This window comes from Pipra filicauda, unplaced genomic scaffold (assembly GCF_003945595.2).
Source record: "Pipra filicauda isolate LSUMZ 115617 unplaced genomic scaffold, ASM394559v2 scaffold17_size4572894_pilon, whole genome shotgun sequence".
Classification (NCBI taxonomy): domain Eukaryota; kingdom Metazoa; phylum Chordata; class Aves; order Passeriformes; family Pipridae; genus Pipra; species Pipra filicauda.
The window spans coordinates 3062664-3080893 of record NW_024104287.1 but is presented as its reverse complement, the minus strand read 5'-3'; the positions used below and the strand labels follow the sequence as shown (position 1 = coordinate 3080893).

At 41.5% G+C, this 18230-nt stretch overlaps 1 protein-coding gene across 10 annotated transcripts in view; it reads right to left on the bottom strand.

Annotated features, from left to right (window-relative positions):
- EPHA5 (EPH receptor A5) overlaps window positions 1-18230 on the bottom strand; it is a 205644-nt gene that overhangs the window by 143157 nt on the left and 44257 nt on the right. For all 10 annotated transcript variants that reach the window (XM_027721662.2, XM_027721667.2, XM_027721664.2 and 7 more), the window contains exon 3: window positions 16643-17306. In XM_027721662.2, the coding sequence (XP_027577463.2) occupies window positions 16643-17306 (664 nt within the window). The remainder of the gene's footprint in view (window positions 1-16642; window positions 17307-18230) is intronic.

Here is an 18230-nt window from a genome sequence, read left to right as displayed (position 1 = left end):
ACTTCTACACACTAGTTAATAATCATTTATTGGAAATTTTGCACTTGTATGTTTTGGCTTGCAGAAGCTGCAAGTCTGAGTGGTTTTGCCTAAACAGTATACTGGCAATTTTGCAAGAGCTTTTGTTTTCATTTTTACTTGAGAGGAAGAGATCTAGTTCTGTTGCCACAGGGTACAAAACAGAAGCATATTGCTTTGTAAGGCATGGATCCACTTTCACTCACTTTTTAAGAGATAATTAAATATGTAGAAACACCATCCACAGTGGCATACTATTTTAAAGCAAACACTGGAACACATATTTAGAATCTGGTGCTTCAGCAAAGGAGAAAAGGCTGCAAATTACCCTTTTTAGTAAGTCAGTACAGAGCAAAATATTTAATCCACTCTTGTCTGGAAGGGAAGATACAGATAGCTCAGGATTACCATGTACTTTGTAGTGTAATTTCTACAACATGTTAAATATCTCCTATTTCCCCAACAGCTTAACATCAGAAATTAAATACTCATACATCAATGATGTTGTCCTGTCTCCAGTTTTCTTAACCTTGTTGAGAATATCCTGTAGACTGTGAGAACATCCAATACAAAATGTATTAAAGTATTCGACTGAGCTACAGCTGAAATCCTGGCCTATGTATATGTAAAAAAACCCCCCTCAACTGTAAACTACAAATCCCATCACTGAAACTATTGCCAGGAAAGCAAGTCACTTGAGATCAGCTAAAATATAGTAGATACATGCTTACACTTTATAATGAGAAGAAATAAGTTCATGTATCTGCAAAGACATGCACTTTAAAAAGTAAGGTACAAGATTGGGAAGCCTGATTTTCCACTGACTGATGGATGATTTTGGCAATTCCTTTCTTTGTTTTGCTTCCCCATCACCAAATATAGACAATGATATCACCAAGGTATAATAGATATTTGATTGTGATAAAAGCCCTGGGAATTCCAGCCCAAAAAGGCAAGTATACGAGAAGCATAACTGAGACTGACTGCTCAGCCCTTTTTCTTCACCAACACCTGAAAACTCCCTTGTGTTTGGAAAAGCCATGTTAGCCACATGTTAGTGCTATTAACATTATGTTGTTGCTGTTTTAAAGCCCAGGAAATCATACACTCCCTTATTGCCTTTTATGAAACATAAACAAGATATTTACAGTAGGACCAGATTTTTTCTCCAAGAAATGAAGATTTGAAACATTTTTAAATGTGATTTTTAAAGGAGACTTTAATTTCTTGCTGCCATCAGAAAATAAATTATCAAAGCAGAATCCAAAATCTAGTACTGAAAAAAAGAAAAGATTATAAACCTGAGTTTATGGGGTCATTTTCAGGAAATCACGCATCAGTCTCACCTAGCATGAGCACCACATCCTTCTTTAAGAAGGATCCCACATTTATGGGATAAAAGTACCAGGAAAAGATACAACAGAGTATCTACAATGCCTGTCAAATGTCACCTCAGTAGGTTGCTGGGTGTGCTGTGCCCCAAACTGGATACAGCAGTCAGGTATATGAATTGTTTGTATTTTTAAGGATATCTGAAACAGAGACATTTTCAAGTTGCTGGTTATATCCATGTGGCCAAACCAAAGATGATGGTTTTTTTCCCACCCAGTGCATACTCTCCAATTTCATGGCTCTTTTTTTACTTATGATGTCAGAGAGTCACAGCAATTAATAGCTTTTTCTTCCCTTCAGACTCACAGACCTATAGACCAACTACTCCAAAACAGAAATATAACTTCTCTCTGGAACAATGATGGCTTTTGCTTTGTTCCAGTATGGACTGAACACCACTCCACTTTTTCCAAGTAGTGCTTGATGTCATTCAAACCTAAGAAAAGGGAGGGGAGAGGAAGGGAGGAGAGGGAGTGAAGCTCTTCTATTATTTATCAGTCACACAGTCTAGGCTTTGCCCCCACAAGCTATTTCAAAGACCTATGGATGCAGCATCCACAGAAGATTTTCTCTCAATACTTTCAACCATGCTGATCTACAACACAACACTAAATTTACACACCACTGAATGCTGTGAATTTTTGGTTTTGTCCCCAGGAATGATTAAAATAATTAAATTCCTTTGGTTTTATGTCATAACAGTGTGCAACAAACTAGCATATGAGCATTGCACATTTATTGAAGTTCATAAGTTATTGATGTGACTCTTAAAGACTAAGCTGATAAACCCATTCCACTTTTGGTGATATACATAATTATATTTTAAGTACAATTTACTTATTATTCTACTGCCTATAATTGACTTCTAAGCAAATATTGTGTGTTTACACTTCTGTTTTAACCAGAAGCAATACAAATTGTTCTACAGATGCAATTTTATGCAAGAGCAGAAGTCTCCTGAAAGGAATCTCAGCTACTTGTTTCAAAGTTGTGGGTAATAATTAGGAGAAAGGAATAATACTCATCATCACTTCCTTACATTCCTGTGACTGCTCATTTGTTTATATCACAACAGGATCTAAATCAAGGACCACAGACATTTGCCAGTTGTTTGACAAATAAGTGTAATTTGGACATTTATCCATCTGCCTGTTCTTGCTGAAAAGCTGTTTCCAAACTGCCCCAGAAAGCCCCTGACACACCAGGATACTCGCTTTCAAAGCATGTGTTCTTTTTCTGTTATCTGACACAAACCCAACATTGTGTCCTGCACTTGACTGCAAAAATCGTGCCCTTGAAATTCCTTTTCCATGCCAGCCGGAAGGAGGCAAGGAGTAAAAGCAGTCCCCTAAACTTGGTTCCTCCTAAAGGGAAAGTCAGGAGCGAAGAACAATACACATACAAAACAAGAAGGGAAGTGAGTCAGGGTTGCCGGAAAAATTAACTTGCTGATTTTAATACAAAGGAATCTCAAGCATTCCTTGCCTGGCATAGTGCAGAGGATTTGTTGCCACAGGCTGTGTAAGGTAGAACGCTGCCATATTTATCCTCCAGCCATGTCAGTGCAAGTTACTCCCCCAGGCACTGATAGCACAACATCACTTTGCAAGGCATGTCCAGCTGTGCATAGAGGCTACACCATCTTATGTTGCTAGAAAGCAAGTGCATGCCTAAATCCTTTTCAGGACAGCAAGAGAGATCAAAGAAATTTCTAATGATTTTGAAACAAGCAGGAAGCCCGAGCCTCCTGACTCTATCAAAATTGGTTTGTGGGACCTTCAGCAAACCACCCAGCCTTTGTGTATTGGTTTTCTCCCCTAATACCTACATACACACTTGATACATGTGTGTACAGCTGACAAAAGGCTGGAAAACTCTTCCAGGAGGCAGCCAGGGTGAAATGTTAGAGCTTGAAAGCAGCAGTGAAAGATCTCCCAGAGATCTTTCAGACTAATATTATTCTTTAAGTAGGCACGGTGGCAGAGAGGTATCACCATGTTTTCCTCCATACCAGCTGAGGACGAGGCAGTGCTGATTTCTTGAACTGATCAAACCCTCTGCACCACTAACAGACCTCGTAAGTGAAAGCCTCAGCTCACTGGACCTTGTGCAAACGAGTCAGTAAGCATCTCCCCTGCTCGCAGCTGTGGCCCACATGGTATCCTGGTGCAGGGTGGGGACTCTGGCACTGGAAAGTAGCCAAAGGCACCCCATATTTAGCCCTTATGCTTGAAGGAGCCCTGCTAGAAAGAGCCTTCTCCTGCCACAAACCTCAGGGTTGGAATGGAGATGCCTGAGACCTGTGCTGAGGTATTGCAAGCAACCACAGTGCCACAGCAGCAACACGACTTCAGCACTTCACGCCTGCATTGAGATACTGCTGATAATTAGCACTGAAAACACTACTGGTATAAACCAGTGCAGTATGCATGTCACCAGTGCTATTTCCAGTTTGGGTCAGCTTGAAGATGGGCATTAATAAAATCATCTTGTATATCCCATGGTCCTGCAGGCCTATGCCCAAGCAGGCCAAGAGTTATACACTAAAATTAAAGTCCTTTTGACACCTGAAATGTTTTCCATCAGTATCAGAATGCCCAGATAATTTATACATCACAAATATGATTTGGCAGGATTAAATTTGAAAACAATATATCAAGAATTTGTTATTGGAAGGGAAAACATTTGCTGCATACAACAGACCAACAGAAGAAAAGGCTGATTGCTGTGATGAATAATGCATATTGCCTATGGTACTAATTAACCTTGTACTCCAGCAAGATATTATGGAACAGTAAGGCTAATCTGAATGTGGCCTGACACTCTTCCCAATGGCATCTGGAAATCAGTCTTTGGAACATGTAAAATTTGAATTTGTTAAACCAGAAGCCTTTGCTCAATAAACTTTCAGGAAGAGTATTTTTGTTTTTCTGTATTCACAGCCCACACTCTGTGCATGCTTGTACACAGCACAAAACACTGAAGGGGACTCCACAACCAGAAATGTTCTATGGGCCCTCACCCATCTGCCAGCAGCGTGCAGGCAATAACAACGTGCCTCCCACTAAATCCCACAACGCAGACTTAGATGTCCTGCGGATACAACTGCAGCGTGACTGTTGCACAGCCTTTTGCTTCTCCCCAGCCAGAGTGGCAAAATGCTTACAGTAAGCTCACTGAAAATGAATACTGAAACTTTAATGGTTTTATGCCTCCAACCTAAGAACAAAGGTCTCCACCTGAAAACACTGACTCTAGTTTGGGCTGGTCTTGCTTTTCTTGTAATATATTTATTTTCCTGTTAGCCCAAAGCTACACATGGTATTAAACACACATGCCACATTAGAGGCATTGTGCTGTTAGTTGTGTGCACAGTGTCCACAAAGTACAGCAAAATAACTTGCACATACAGGCATGACTGAAGACACAGAAGGCATGCACAGGTATCTTTTATGTCAGTTTACAGTAATGGAATCCAGTTTTCAGACAACACTAGCCAGTGTTTTACATACCAAGCTCTGATCTAGCATAGTCTTTTATTCAGGGGGAAAAAAAACCCAACCCAAACCAACAACAAAAACCCAAAGCAACCAACCAAACAGGAAAAAAGACTTTTTGGCTCTCTCCAAGCACCATTCTGCTCTGGGAATTTTAAGGAGGCCACCAAACCAAACAGTCCCACAATATTTTGGAAGGGCATGATCTGGCAGGGGCACTGCCCCTCCATATACCAGGGCACTTAACACGCTAACAGTGCGTGACCCACTGCCTTTACCATCAGAATGACACAGCTCTTGTCAATGCCATTAGCCATGCTCAGAGCTCAGTCAATAACAGACTCATACAATCAATTCACTTGTCCCCGAGCACTAGATTCCCAGCTGGTAGCCATCCCCCACACCCCATGTAGCATACCAGCAAAAATGCACCAGGAGACGTCTGACCTGACTGCTGAGTATTGTGTTCCTGATGCATCCAGGAGACGAGAGTCCAAAGACATCAATGACGAGGATGCCATGTGCAGAGCTCTTGCTCAGTTGAGCGCACAACATCACAGCAGTAGCTTAGGAAAGAGAGTTGCTATGATGCACCAAGTTCTGCAAGCAGGCTCATAGGATTGCTATGCTATTTTAAACTAATTAGAGTGAGAAGTGACTCAAAACTTGTTCCCTACTCCTTTCTATGGAGCACAGCGTGGAAACAGGTGGATGAACTTTAGCCTGTGTGCCCCTGCATGAGATGAGAAAAAGACAAGCACAAAATGCCACAGACTCCGATATTTGGGAGGTTTGGAGATCAAGATCAGACCATTTGCTGATAAATAGGTTTGATCTGAGTTACACCGATTATCATGAAATAAATTTCTTTCCTATAGACTGTGTTCTGTTGGCAGTCAGTGCAACACTTTACAAAGATCTAAGCCAGGAAATAATTTAGTTAACATATTACAGAGGATTATCATCTCCCTCCTACCAAAATCAATGATAAAATCTCCAATGACTACAGAAAGCAAAAGATCACACTGCAACTCATTTCTGTCAAGAAACCTACAATGAGATGCAAGGGCTCTTGGTGCTATTTCTGCCAGGCTTGCCACTGCAGGCATCAACAGGATGCTTTCTTTCTCTCTCTGGTACTAGCTAGACTCTCAATCTGGACCAAAATGCTTTTGCACATGAATGATCGATGAAGTCTCTTGAGCATAAGCTTGTCTCCGCATCTGCCTGTGTGGGCCCACACTACTCTGACCCAAGCCATATCTGTAGGCATTACCCCCATCTAAATTCCCCACTAACAGCTTTGTTGAAGGATGCTACTGCTGTCACAACACAAGAGCAGGTCCTAGCTGCTGTGACACTTCATTTGTCTGGGCAGCAGCATGCCTGGAAGGATGACTGCCCTGTTTTAGTGGAAGTATGCAAGACAATCAAGGTCAGCTAAGCAAACTAGTTTTGACATATTAAATCATGCTTGAACTGTGAGAGCAAAGAAAAATAATGTAAAAGCTCTTCTAAAAAAAAAAAAAAAGGTTTTACAAATAAATAAATAATACAGGCCAGCCTTTTTCCCAGGGGGGGGAGAAAAGCTTTTATCTGAGTCTGACTGAGGACTTCAGGTAGGCAGAGAGGGAAAGATTATTTTGCAAGACAGACACCTGCCTCTTTCTTCAGTGGTTTGTACCCATTTCCATGCATTTCATTTCTAGAAAGAGTTTCTTGCTGATCACCCTCCTCTGGCAGTGAAAGAGCATCAAGTGCTCGGGCAAAAAGCAGACCCAAAATCAGGTAGGACAGGAAGACTGAAATTCCATCACCTGTATGCTTACCCCTTATGAGCACAACTATATGCATACAAAAGCCCTGACCACCATCTGACTTGGTACTGGAGGGTCCCATGACTGGTTTTGCCACAGTACTCTGTGAGCCTTAAGCCATTTTTACCTCGAATTCCCTCTGCAGGCACTTTGCTTTAGACATTTCAGCCTGGAATGATAATACTCAATCTGCTGCAAGTCAACCATTGCAATGCAGGAAATCTCACCAGCACAGGGTCACAGGGCATCTGTGGACCTTGGCAATTATCCATGGCATCTCCCCATCATCCTGAACCTCTTCCTCCCTGCTGTGAATTTCTTCCAGTAATTAACATGCCCAATTGCCTTGGATTTATACTAATAAAACACTGGCTCCTGTCCCAAGATTCCAACATTGCTAATGCCTCCTGAACCTTCACCAAGCCCCAGCAGTAATGAAGTCCACGGTCCTAGCTCTGTTACTGCCTGGGTTGCAGGCTATCTGCAAAGCAGCTTAGAGCTGGGAAGCTTCAACCTGCAGGTTGCTTCCACTGAATTACAAATTAGCACATTTCCCATGCTCTAAAGTAATTAAAAAGACTCCTTTCCAGGCAGCTTTTGAAAGCAACGCTGTGACCTCTATCACCATTGCAATGGGATGACCGATTGTCCAATTCAGTGTAGGATCTCTAATGCATTATTTTTTGAACTAGTACTGTACCAGAGAGACTCTTAGGACCACACAGGAGGCAGCCATTTCACTTGGTGGATGGTAACCGTGATTCTGGACTTCAACAAAGATCATGTTGGCTCTCTAGGCAGGCTTGCTTTATTCAAGTAATAATAGTCACACACATGCAGAGGGACTGGAGAGTCTGCTGGAGCAGGGGATGCTTTTTTATATATATACAGAGAGTCTGGTACTCAATAACACTGAGGCTTTGGCAATAAAAAGTACCTTTGGGCAGAGAGGCACTCCTCAGCACAGCTTCCACACTACACAGAGCCTCCACAAAATCACAGAATATGCTGAGTTAGAAGGGACCCACAAGGATCATCCAGTTCAATTATTAGGCCTGCACAGGACCATCCCCAAGAGTCACACTATGTGCCTGAGAGCATCATCCAACTCTTTCAGGCTTGGTGCTATGATCACTTCCCTGCGAAGCCCGTTCTAGCTCCCAACCACCCTCTGGGTGAAGAACCTTTTTCTAATATTCAACCTAAACCTCCCCTGACACAACTTCAGGCCATTCCCTTGGGTCCTGTCAGTGGTTACCACAGAGAAGAGATCAGTGCCTGCCCCTCCTCTTCTGCTCACAAGGAATTTGTAGACTTCAATGAGGTCTCCTCTCAGTCTCCTCCAAGCTGAACAGACCAAGTGACCTCAGCTGCTCCTCATACAGCTTTCCCAAGTCTTTCGCAGAAAAAGTACCCTCAGGCCAAGCATTTTTTTTGAAGGGAGGTATCTAACTGAGGTCCAAAAGCAAGCCTTTTGCAATGAAAACTGTTCGAATTCCAGCTCTAGAGGAATGAACGGTAAGTTTGTTGTTACTTCCCAATGAATCCACCTGGAGCTGAATGATCTTAGCAGGATTTTAGGTTAGTCTAAGACCATAAAAAAGCACATGAGATTAAATACACCACTGCCTTCCAGAGCCCTGGTTCAGGCTCCAGCCTCTGGCTGGCATGGAACAACTCAGTCTCTGGCCCACGGTTGTCATTTGTAAAATGGGGAGTAGTGACTGTGACCTACTTCATAAAGTAGGTTCTTCAAGATCCAACAGAGAAGAGCCCTTTGTATGACCTAGGAATGGTTTTAATAGTCTGTATTAACTACTTCTTTCCTCACACAGAAACACTCACATCTGAAGTGCTAGCAAAACTACTCACAAGCCACTTAAGGTCTACCATGAGGACTTGGATCACGATATACCTCCACATCTCACTGCCAGAATGGGTCACAACCCAAGCTGGCACTACCTCCAGTGCCACACTGGTCAGGCAAACTTGTCAGGGGAACTGATTCCTCCACCGTCACTACCACAGGGGACTGTACAAGGATGCCAGGCTGAAGATGCAGACAAAGATGATCTGCTGATGCATATCCTCTCCCACCCACCCTGCTTCCAGCAATATAACTGGAGACAGCATGGGGAGGCACGCTGGCAGGGACAGTCTTGTCTCACCCTCCCAGCCAGTGGACCTGTTCTGATAATGCCACTGATCTGCAGCTCTTAGAGCCTGAATTTTCTGGGGAAAGAGGTGGAATTTTCCTTGACCTTAAATTTATTGACTGTCATTTACAGTGCGAAGAAAGTTGTCATCTTAAATCCCAGTTTTTCAAACTTCAGCTATTCATTTTTAAGGACATAAATTTATAAAGATAAGACAGGCATATGAAAGCAATAAGGGACATCCCCAAGCCTCACATTGTCTCTTTCATCTTTTTTTCTTTAATCTGTTTTGGATATACTATTTGGGGTTTCTATAACACCTAGCCTCACTCTCTGAGTCTGCTCCAGTATTAACAACCTCATAACCACCCTGAGGGAAATCAAAAATGGAAGCACATCAGTACCATGCTCAATACAATCTCATCTCTCTGTTGTTTGTACATACAATTGAGTCTGTACTAGATTAACTTCTTCAGCGAGAGAAAATGAGCAATCTTCCAGCAAAATAGATGGGCATCTCTTCTGACATGAAGAGCAGCTTCACCTCTTTCTACAGACATATGTGTTGCAATTGTTTTCCTCTAACTTCAGTCTACTGAACACTTACCTTATATGGGATACAAGTTTACACAGTTAAAGAAATAAAATAAAAAGTAAGCTGTGAATCTATTCATACAAGGCATGTAGCCTCCTGTTGTGGAGCCTGGATTTCAACCTCAATGTTAAGCCACAGAAAGTTAAAATGGTCAAGATATAAAGCATGCAGAGAGAAAAGCTTATTATTGAAATGTCAACACATCATTAACTACTGCTAAGTGTTTCTAAATGAGAAACACAAAACCGAAAACCCAAATTATGAGCAAAACAATAGTACCACTTCATTTTAATACCTCATATAAATTAGGTGGAATGAGGGCTCTGACAAATGAGCTCTAGCAGACCTTTGGCAGTTCGAGAGGTTGCAGTTACCCTTCTGCTAAAGATCACCACCATCCAGGGAGCATGCCCTCAGGCTAGGGCACCAAGACAAGCTCTCCATTGGTCACATCAGCTCATGGGCAGACCATCCAGCTCTGCAGAGCCCGCGGCAACTTCCAGCAATGGGACAGAGTGGGCAGCTGGGGACAGCCATATCTTAAATCAAGGCAATTAAATTCACTGCATTGCCAAACAGCGTTCACGTATTTTATCCTTAGTATTTCTCCAGAGTCCTTAATTGTTTCTAAAACCCACAATTAATAAGTAAGCTGTTTCCAAGCAATTCAAAGTTGAATGTGGCAATCAAAGGAACCTAGCAGCATGGCTAACACTCCCTTTCCTCCTGCAACACCTCTCCCATTCTATATTTTAACAAATTTCCTAAGCTTCCAATGGTAAAACCAAAGGCAGCTTTTTTTTTTTTTTTATTCAAGTTCATATTACTTAGTTATCTAGGACTGAACTAAAAAGTATACCCTAAGATTTCCGCCAAAATATCCTATGGTTAGGAAGCAAACATGACCTTCACAGTTTACACTTTTGGAGACATTTCCAAACCTTATTTTTTTTTAACTGCTCAATCTATACTTTATGAGGGGAATAAAGTACTCCTTAACTGCCCTTCTGGAAGGTGACTGCACAGCAGCCACACTGCAAAGAACAGTAAGGTTAAGTTGGTCAAAGCAATGGTCTAAAAGCACCACTGCAGAATGAGGAAAGATCTTCAGAGTCATTGGGGTTACAAGCATACAGGGTAGTGGAGAAAGTACAGCTCATTAGCAAAGCATGATGTATTGCACATACATGGACACTGCCTCCTATAATGAAGGCAAATATACACATGTAAAACAAAACAGAGTAATATTTAATCAGTCCCATTGCAATACAGTTTTGACCCACAGAAAACATTTCCCTGCTCTTGTTAATTATTTCAGCTGCAGAACAAAACACAAAATACATACATGCACATATCTCTCTACAGAATAAAACCCATTCCCCCTCCAGTGACAATTCCATTTTGCTGAAATGTAGCATTCGAGTGACTTTCTTTGCATTTGAAAAGAAAATACACACTGTGTGGCCAAAAACTCAGCTATTCTGACACTGGCTGCTTTTGTGCTTAATTAAAATTAACAAGGCACTTCAGCTCATAATTATATAAACACCTACCATGCTATACTCCCAGCCAATTTGGTTTTAATCAGAAAAATGCAAGAGAAGTATGAATGATGGGCAAAGAACTCCCTGGAGGGGCAACTGTATTTCCAAATTCAGTATTCTCCATATACTGAATATTTCCATCAATGTTTTCCTTGCCATGTAATCACCTCCCAGTAGAACAATTAAGAAGAGATTTTTATTTTTTTATCCCTGGACTCTGTTTGGTTTCCACTCTACTACAAAGGTAAAAGCACACTTGCCTTATTCACCTGAGTCCCAGCTGGGAAGTCTCCCACAAGACAGGCAGGATTTAGCAGTATGCTGCCTTTCTAGCATACATAACAAGGAGTTCAGAGCAAGAACTCAGTCAACTTGAGGTGGAGAGGTAGGCAAGCATGCTGCGGAGTGGACTGAAGAAAAGTTGCCCCCCTCCTGTGTCTACATCAGATACAAAACCAGAAACACTGGTTGCTTTAGAGCAAAAGCCCAAGTTCCAAAATAAGGTTACCTGTGTAGCAGCACATTTCCAAGAAATAAGAAGATAGGGAAGGCAACGGCTGAGCTGCTCTGTCACCTGAGGAAATCACACCATGAATTTGTTAAAAAAAAATACAGGATTTTTTTCATTGTGGTATCAGCTATGTGTTTCATTCACAAGTTGGGCCTCCGGGTTAGCTGCTGTGCAGACTCAGAAACATGACAGTCATCAAGTGTGGCTCTACCATCACCACCTTTGCTAGCCTTCAGTTGCCTCCCAACCCTCCACAGATGGTGCCTTCTGCTACCTACCAGCTGAGAGTCACTACCTCTGCCTGCTTACTCCTGCACAGCTGCAAATAAACAATTGCCTCTGACTATCCTTCTAATAGCTGATCAACAGGGATGCAATCACTGCTCTGGGAAAGTGCTTTCAAACATCTGCACTGATTGCATTGCTTTTGGAGGAAGAAGAGTAGCTCTGCTTCACCCCCAATAAACCAGCAACAAAATCATCTGAGAACTGATTCAGCATGTAAACTTCTGATCTATGTAAGCTAGCTACCTATGTAAATTAGTTTTAATTATGTCCAGAATAAAAGACCTGTGAACACAACGTTTTTCTGCAGCCTTTGTTATCTGTAAGAAACTCATTTCTCTTGGCAAGTGCTCAGCTGAATCACATCATAAGTAATGAAAAATCAGAAAAAATAAATATGGTTTTGTAAATGCAGTGAGGTATGTTCAGCAAAGTTGATTCAGGGAAGAATAATCAAACAAGCATCAATATTTAAGACAATAGAAGAGCTTGAATATTCTAGAGCTGTTTTGGAAAAAAAATAATCCAAGTGTTTCCTCTGGCAGAAACTCCTTTCTAAAACCAGAAACCATACCCTAAACCCATCCTTCCTCCAGCTCTCGCTTTCAATGTTCTTCCTCAGAAGACAGCAAGGGTGAAGGAAGATATCACTAAGTTTTCCTCTGTTATTTTTTTCACCTCTAACATCTGTAATTTTGACCATACCTTCTAGCTAGCTAAAACCAGCTGTACTCCTTTTGATGTCTCTTCAAGTGGCAGTCTGTACTGATTCTTCGAAAGGAGAGTGCTATGCTTTCCTGAACTCATTACTCACCTTTTCACTTTGGCTCTCATTCTGTGAAGTTTTTCTTTTCTCCCTATTTTTACTCAAATATTTAATTAATCTGTGCTTCAGCTCTAAAAGCATCTGAAAAAAGATCAGTCTCTGCAAATCAATTACATCTCCAGTTACTATTCTGCAGCTCCCTGGACATTAGCAGAACCCCACCACTGCAAATGTATTTGTGTCTCATTAGCTTAATATGTCAACATCTCCTCCCTTCCCGTAGCACAGGCTCAACTGCCTTTAAAGGCAAAATATAAGCACTTCTTGCTTCTCATTGAAAACATACTGGGCTGAAGGTGAGAATGAATACAAAGAGAAGTGCCAGAAAGTGACCTTTTCACAGTTTTCGTTTCCTACACAAACCTCAGTGGTGAGCTCTGCTGTGTATAGTAAGCAACTAAAACTGAAGTTACAATAAAACTCACCTATGCCAGTGAAGGAAGAAGGAAAGCATAGACTGGGCAGATAATATTTTTTTTGGCCAAGCCCCTAAATGGGTAAAGGCAGAAATGTCAGTGGCACCACATAAAGTTTTACAGCATTTTAGGATCTGGCCCTCAGCTTTGATTGAGCACTTTCTGCTAAGGCGGAGACCACCATTAGGAGACTCGAAATTGGCCAAGCAGACTCGAAAGTGGGCATTTTTCTCAAGGATATATTCAGAAAGCACCAGCTGAACTGAGGCAGAGCCAATAATCATGAGTCCTTTAGTGGCACCAAATCACCACTCTGGAAAACAGCACAGAAATTCACAGAGCAACTGCTTTCATTTCTCTTATTAACTAGTACAGCAATTTATTCTTGTGAATAATGAACCTTAACACTGCTCCTTTAAAAACATGTCCCAGCATAGTCACAATTTACCTCTAGTTGTCCCTAGCAGTTGCTGATAAATGGGCCATGTTGCCAAAGGAGGTGTAAAGACTCAAGTCGTTTGGGTTCCTTACCGTAACTATTACCTAGCTGCCTATGTTAATTGACAGAGTGAGCACATTATATAAGGAGATTAGACCATGTCATATTTACAACCTCAGAGTCCCCAGTGAGAGAAATTGCTCAGCTGTTACTGTCAGTGCCTTCTTCAAACAGGAAACCTGCTGACAAGATGATGAATTCAGAACATCGTTGCCAATTAATGATTTGTAGGCAGAAGGGATTTCAATAGTTCCCATATGTTTGTGAGGATGACTGGGGTTTACATCACCTCTAATAAAAGAGTGTAGTCTGCTCTGTCCAGATGTGACACTAGAGATTAGAAAATGTCATCTTTGCAGAAGAAATTTTAATAAACAAAGCCAGGCTCTTCTGGGTTGAAAATGTTTCCCAAAGCATGGTCACTAATAATCTGCTTCTGTCTAAGTGAAAAGCAAACAGGGAGAACCTGCAAGATGCACCCAAGTGATTTACAAACCAAAGGTCAGAAGTTATTTAGGTTTTTGTCAAAGCTACACCACAGAGTGCCAGGACCATCATTATGGCAGCCAGAAGCATGTAGTGCATTTCCTTAACATCAGTCAGACTGTGCAAAGAAAAAAAAGGTAGCATTTACAAACACATAGGACCTTTCTTAGAGCTACTTCTTCTGCTTTTAGGCTGCAAAGTTCAACTTTACTGTCCCAGAAAAAAATTCTTATTCTTGTCAATATAAAAATAACCAAGCCAGAAAGCATTTTAGTCACACAGAGTATCAGCATGAACTCCATACATGCTGAACACAGACCTCCTGAATGGCCTAAGGCTGAATGTCTCCTATCGACTGAGCATCTCAGAGCCAACCAGCAGGGAATGCTTGGCAAGATGACCTGGGTTAAACATAGGACATCCAAATGGGGCCCTCGAACAGACTTTGCCAGAGGCACTCAAGTCCCATTGATTTGGTGATGGAATTTAGGGCTATCCCACAAAAAAGAATTATGAGCTTTAACACATCTAGAACAATTAAAGTGATGAACTCCTGTCAAGAGTGCAGGCTGTAGATGAAGCAGAAGAGTGGTTTACGTGGATATGCTTTAGGGACAAGGCAAGGGTACAATTCCACACATCTTTATGCTTCCTAATTATGATCACAGGCCTACCCAATACAGTCATAAATTGCAAGGCCAGACACTGTCCTCTCAATTGAGTAAGAAAAATAAAAAAACCCACATGTCCCAAAACAGAAAGCAGAACCTAATCACTAAGATCATCTGAAAGAACACCCCAGACTGCTATCTCAACACTACTAGAGATCCAACCACTCTACAGGCACAGTATGTTCTTCAAAGATAGTATGAGGTTTCTAGTTTAATCCGTAGCTTTTTTCTTTTTTTAATGGTGTGTTGTTTGTTTTTGAGATCTTTAAGAGCACTTTGAGAGATCTCATGCTGGATTTGATGGTGACTCACGGATGTACTCCTTTATTCCAAAAATTCTTACAGGTGGACTGATGTCAGTATGTAGACAAAGCACCAAACCAGTGCATGTTATTTTGTGACATGGTATTTTTCAGCCATAATTAGGGAAAACCTTGCCGATCTATTGACCCACACCACTCATCTGTGACAGTCTATATTTCCTCAACTTGGGATGATGTTGATTTTAGCTCCCCCCTTGTACAGTATCAAACATCAAGTCAGTCTCTTCTTCCCCCTTAAAAAGGAGAAATATCTTTATTGGGACAGGAAAAACAAAACCAAGACAGATTTTGCTGTATTGACTACATCTGTAGAAAAACGTCACTCCACATGCTGTTTACTAGGGATTTCTCCAACACAAACACATCTACATTTTCTTTTCAAGTCAATGCTTGAAGAGACTTGAACTACATAATCTTCAGGGGCGCAAGCATGTGACCGAGGACTAAAGGATCAAGGCCACTGTTTGCTTTGGGTATGCACTGATCTATTCTTTGCACCGCTCTACAAACACTAATGAGTGTCTGGAGTGAGGTGAAGAGAAAACGCAACACAGATTTTAGTTGAAGAGGAATCCCTCTGCCTTCCCCACAGCATCTATAACTATCTATCTCTAACTAAGCAGCTGCAAGTACAAGGCAATGAAGATGGAACTGATAACTGAGATACAATACTTTCGCAAAAAACAAACTGTACTGAAATCTTTTTTGTTTACTCTTCTCTTCTACAACCAAATCAGTTTTAGGCTACCTGTTATGTATTTAAAATGGAAGGGCGAAATTTATAAACAAGCATGTAATACAGCAAACCATAAAATGATAAAATGAGATTATACACTCAGAGTATATTGTTGTTCTTTAGGAGTATTCTTTTTTAAGTCTTGAGCTTGAGATACCCTAATTCTCTTCCACAAGGCCTCTGATGATTCAGGAGGCCTATGTTGACCAGCAACTTGTGAACCTCAGCCAGCTACTTGTGTGAAAAACTTCAGCACATAAGAAAGCATTTTTACCAGTGCAGCTTTAGGTTTAACTCTGAACAGCTGAGCAGCTTTGTATTAAATTATTTACCAGAGAGGAAAATCAACCAACTCACAGCATATCAAGTACCACCACACCCTCCCAGCCCCCCCCCAAGTGATAAAGAGAGGAAAACATACTCCTTCAAATACAAAACCAAAATGCATCTTGCATAGGGAGATTAATTTTGTATATTCCCTGGTATAGCACGGAAAATAAGAAACAAAGCTTCTAAAATTCATAAGGAAACCCTGATATTGAGGAAAAGTAACATAAACCTTAAAATAACAGGTAAGATTACAATTGCCACGTGGACCCATGTAGAGTGCTCCAAAGATAAAACTAGAATACCAGATTCTCCTTGTTCACAGCCCTGTAAGCACCAGAAGGACCTGTACATAGGTGTCATGTGCCACTACATCCAGCCAAGGCCTCTGTGTCCATGCTGTAACAGTTATTTGAAGGACCTCAGCAGAAGTGAGAACCTGACTATCAACTCAACCACGCACGAAAAACATGCAAGAGAAGGAAGCCAAGACAGCACATCACCTTGGAAGCTCAGCAAGGCACCCTCCCTGCAAACTCTTACCTTGGCAGGTGTTGTTCTTCTCCTCGTACCCTGCCTTGCACAGGCACTTCCCGATGGGCACCAGCCATTCCCCCTCAGCACTGCAGTGCATCTTTGGTGCCTCCTCAGTCACTGAGTGGTTGATGCAGACACCTGACACCTCCAGGAGCTGTGAGGAATCCGCACCTGTAATGGTGTCAGGAAAGCGGGCCAGGTTGCGGATTACTGATGGGCACTTCTTGTAGTACACGCGCACAGAGACCAGGGCAATGCAGGCACCCACATCCTGGAAAGCGAGGTAAAATCCTTTTTTTGTTAAGGGCCCAACATCTCGCACCTCTGTGTTTAGCTTCATAACTCTATCGCCAAGGTCTAACTCTGTGAAACTCTCATCAGCAGCAATAGTATCAATCTTGATGTACTGGTTTTCTTTGATGTTCCTCCCATCTTCATCATCTGATTCGAAGTAATACATGTTAAAAGTCTCTTTGCAAGTCCCAAGTCCTCCTGGAAGGCTGTTACAGTCCCTCAGGGTGAATTTCAGCTCAATGAAGATGCGGGATGCCCCTTCATTAGAGATCCAGCTGGTCAGAAGCCAGTTGTTCTGATTTTGTTCCATTACTTTGCATACTTGGTATGTGTGTATCGGAGCGTAGTTTTCATCCACCTCACCAATTTCTTCCCACTGTATAAAAAGGAAAAGTGTTACTTTTTAAAAAAGTTACAGCTCCTGCAAAATCTTACCTTTCCCATCTAAGAGCATCTTGAGCTTCAGAGGCTCAGGAGGACTTCTAGGGGGGAAAAATATTGTAATTGCCAAGTTTTCCATATTAGAGGTTTGATAAATTCCTGATAAAGTCAGATAAAAGATCTGTTATAAATAGAAAAAGATGCTAGTTAAATTATTGTTTCAGTGGGAAAACATAGCGCTGGGTTTGTCCACTAGTATTCTGTTTGGAAAGAAAACAAAAGCAGATGGGGCCATTTCCATGGCCTTTTCCAATGCATCCACATAGGAGAAAAAAAAAAAAAAGCTATTTACAGTTCATCTGTCCCCATTTCCCCAGGCTCCTTTCTACCACATCCTCAAATTGCTGCCCAACACAAAGAGGACCACATTTCTGGAAGCTATTCTCCCCCACCAAACAGTGTGCCAGAAAATCAGTCGAGTGATACATAAAATAAATTGCCCTTTGCTCTCTCCAAGCATGCTAGTCAGAGGAGTTCTTGTGCATGCAAAGAGAAGATTATTGGGATCTGCAAATCATGAGCTGTTCATGTGTTATACAGGTTTTTAAGCAGAGCTCCAGTTAACTTTTCACAGCTGTTTGTGGGAATTGTAGCAACTGGTTGTTCATTTTATTTTAGCCACACTCTGAAGTGCATTACTTGGAAGAAATGCTTTTCCCTGATCCAGCACAGAGTCAGTAGCATCACAACAGTGCTTACAACAGACACACAACATTAATGTTTCCTCTCTGCTTTTGACAACAGTAGTGTCACATTAAGAGATTAGATTAACCCATGTAAGTACCGCAAGGAAATCAAGAGAGCCAGTGTTCTTTTCAGTTTTGTTTCCTTCTACTTTAGACCTGCTTATCTGCAAGGG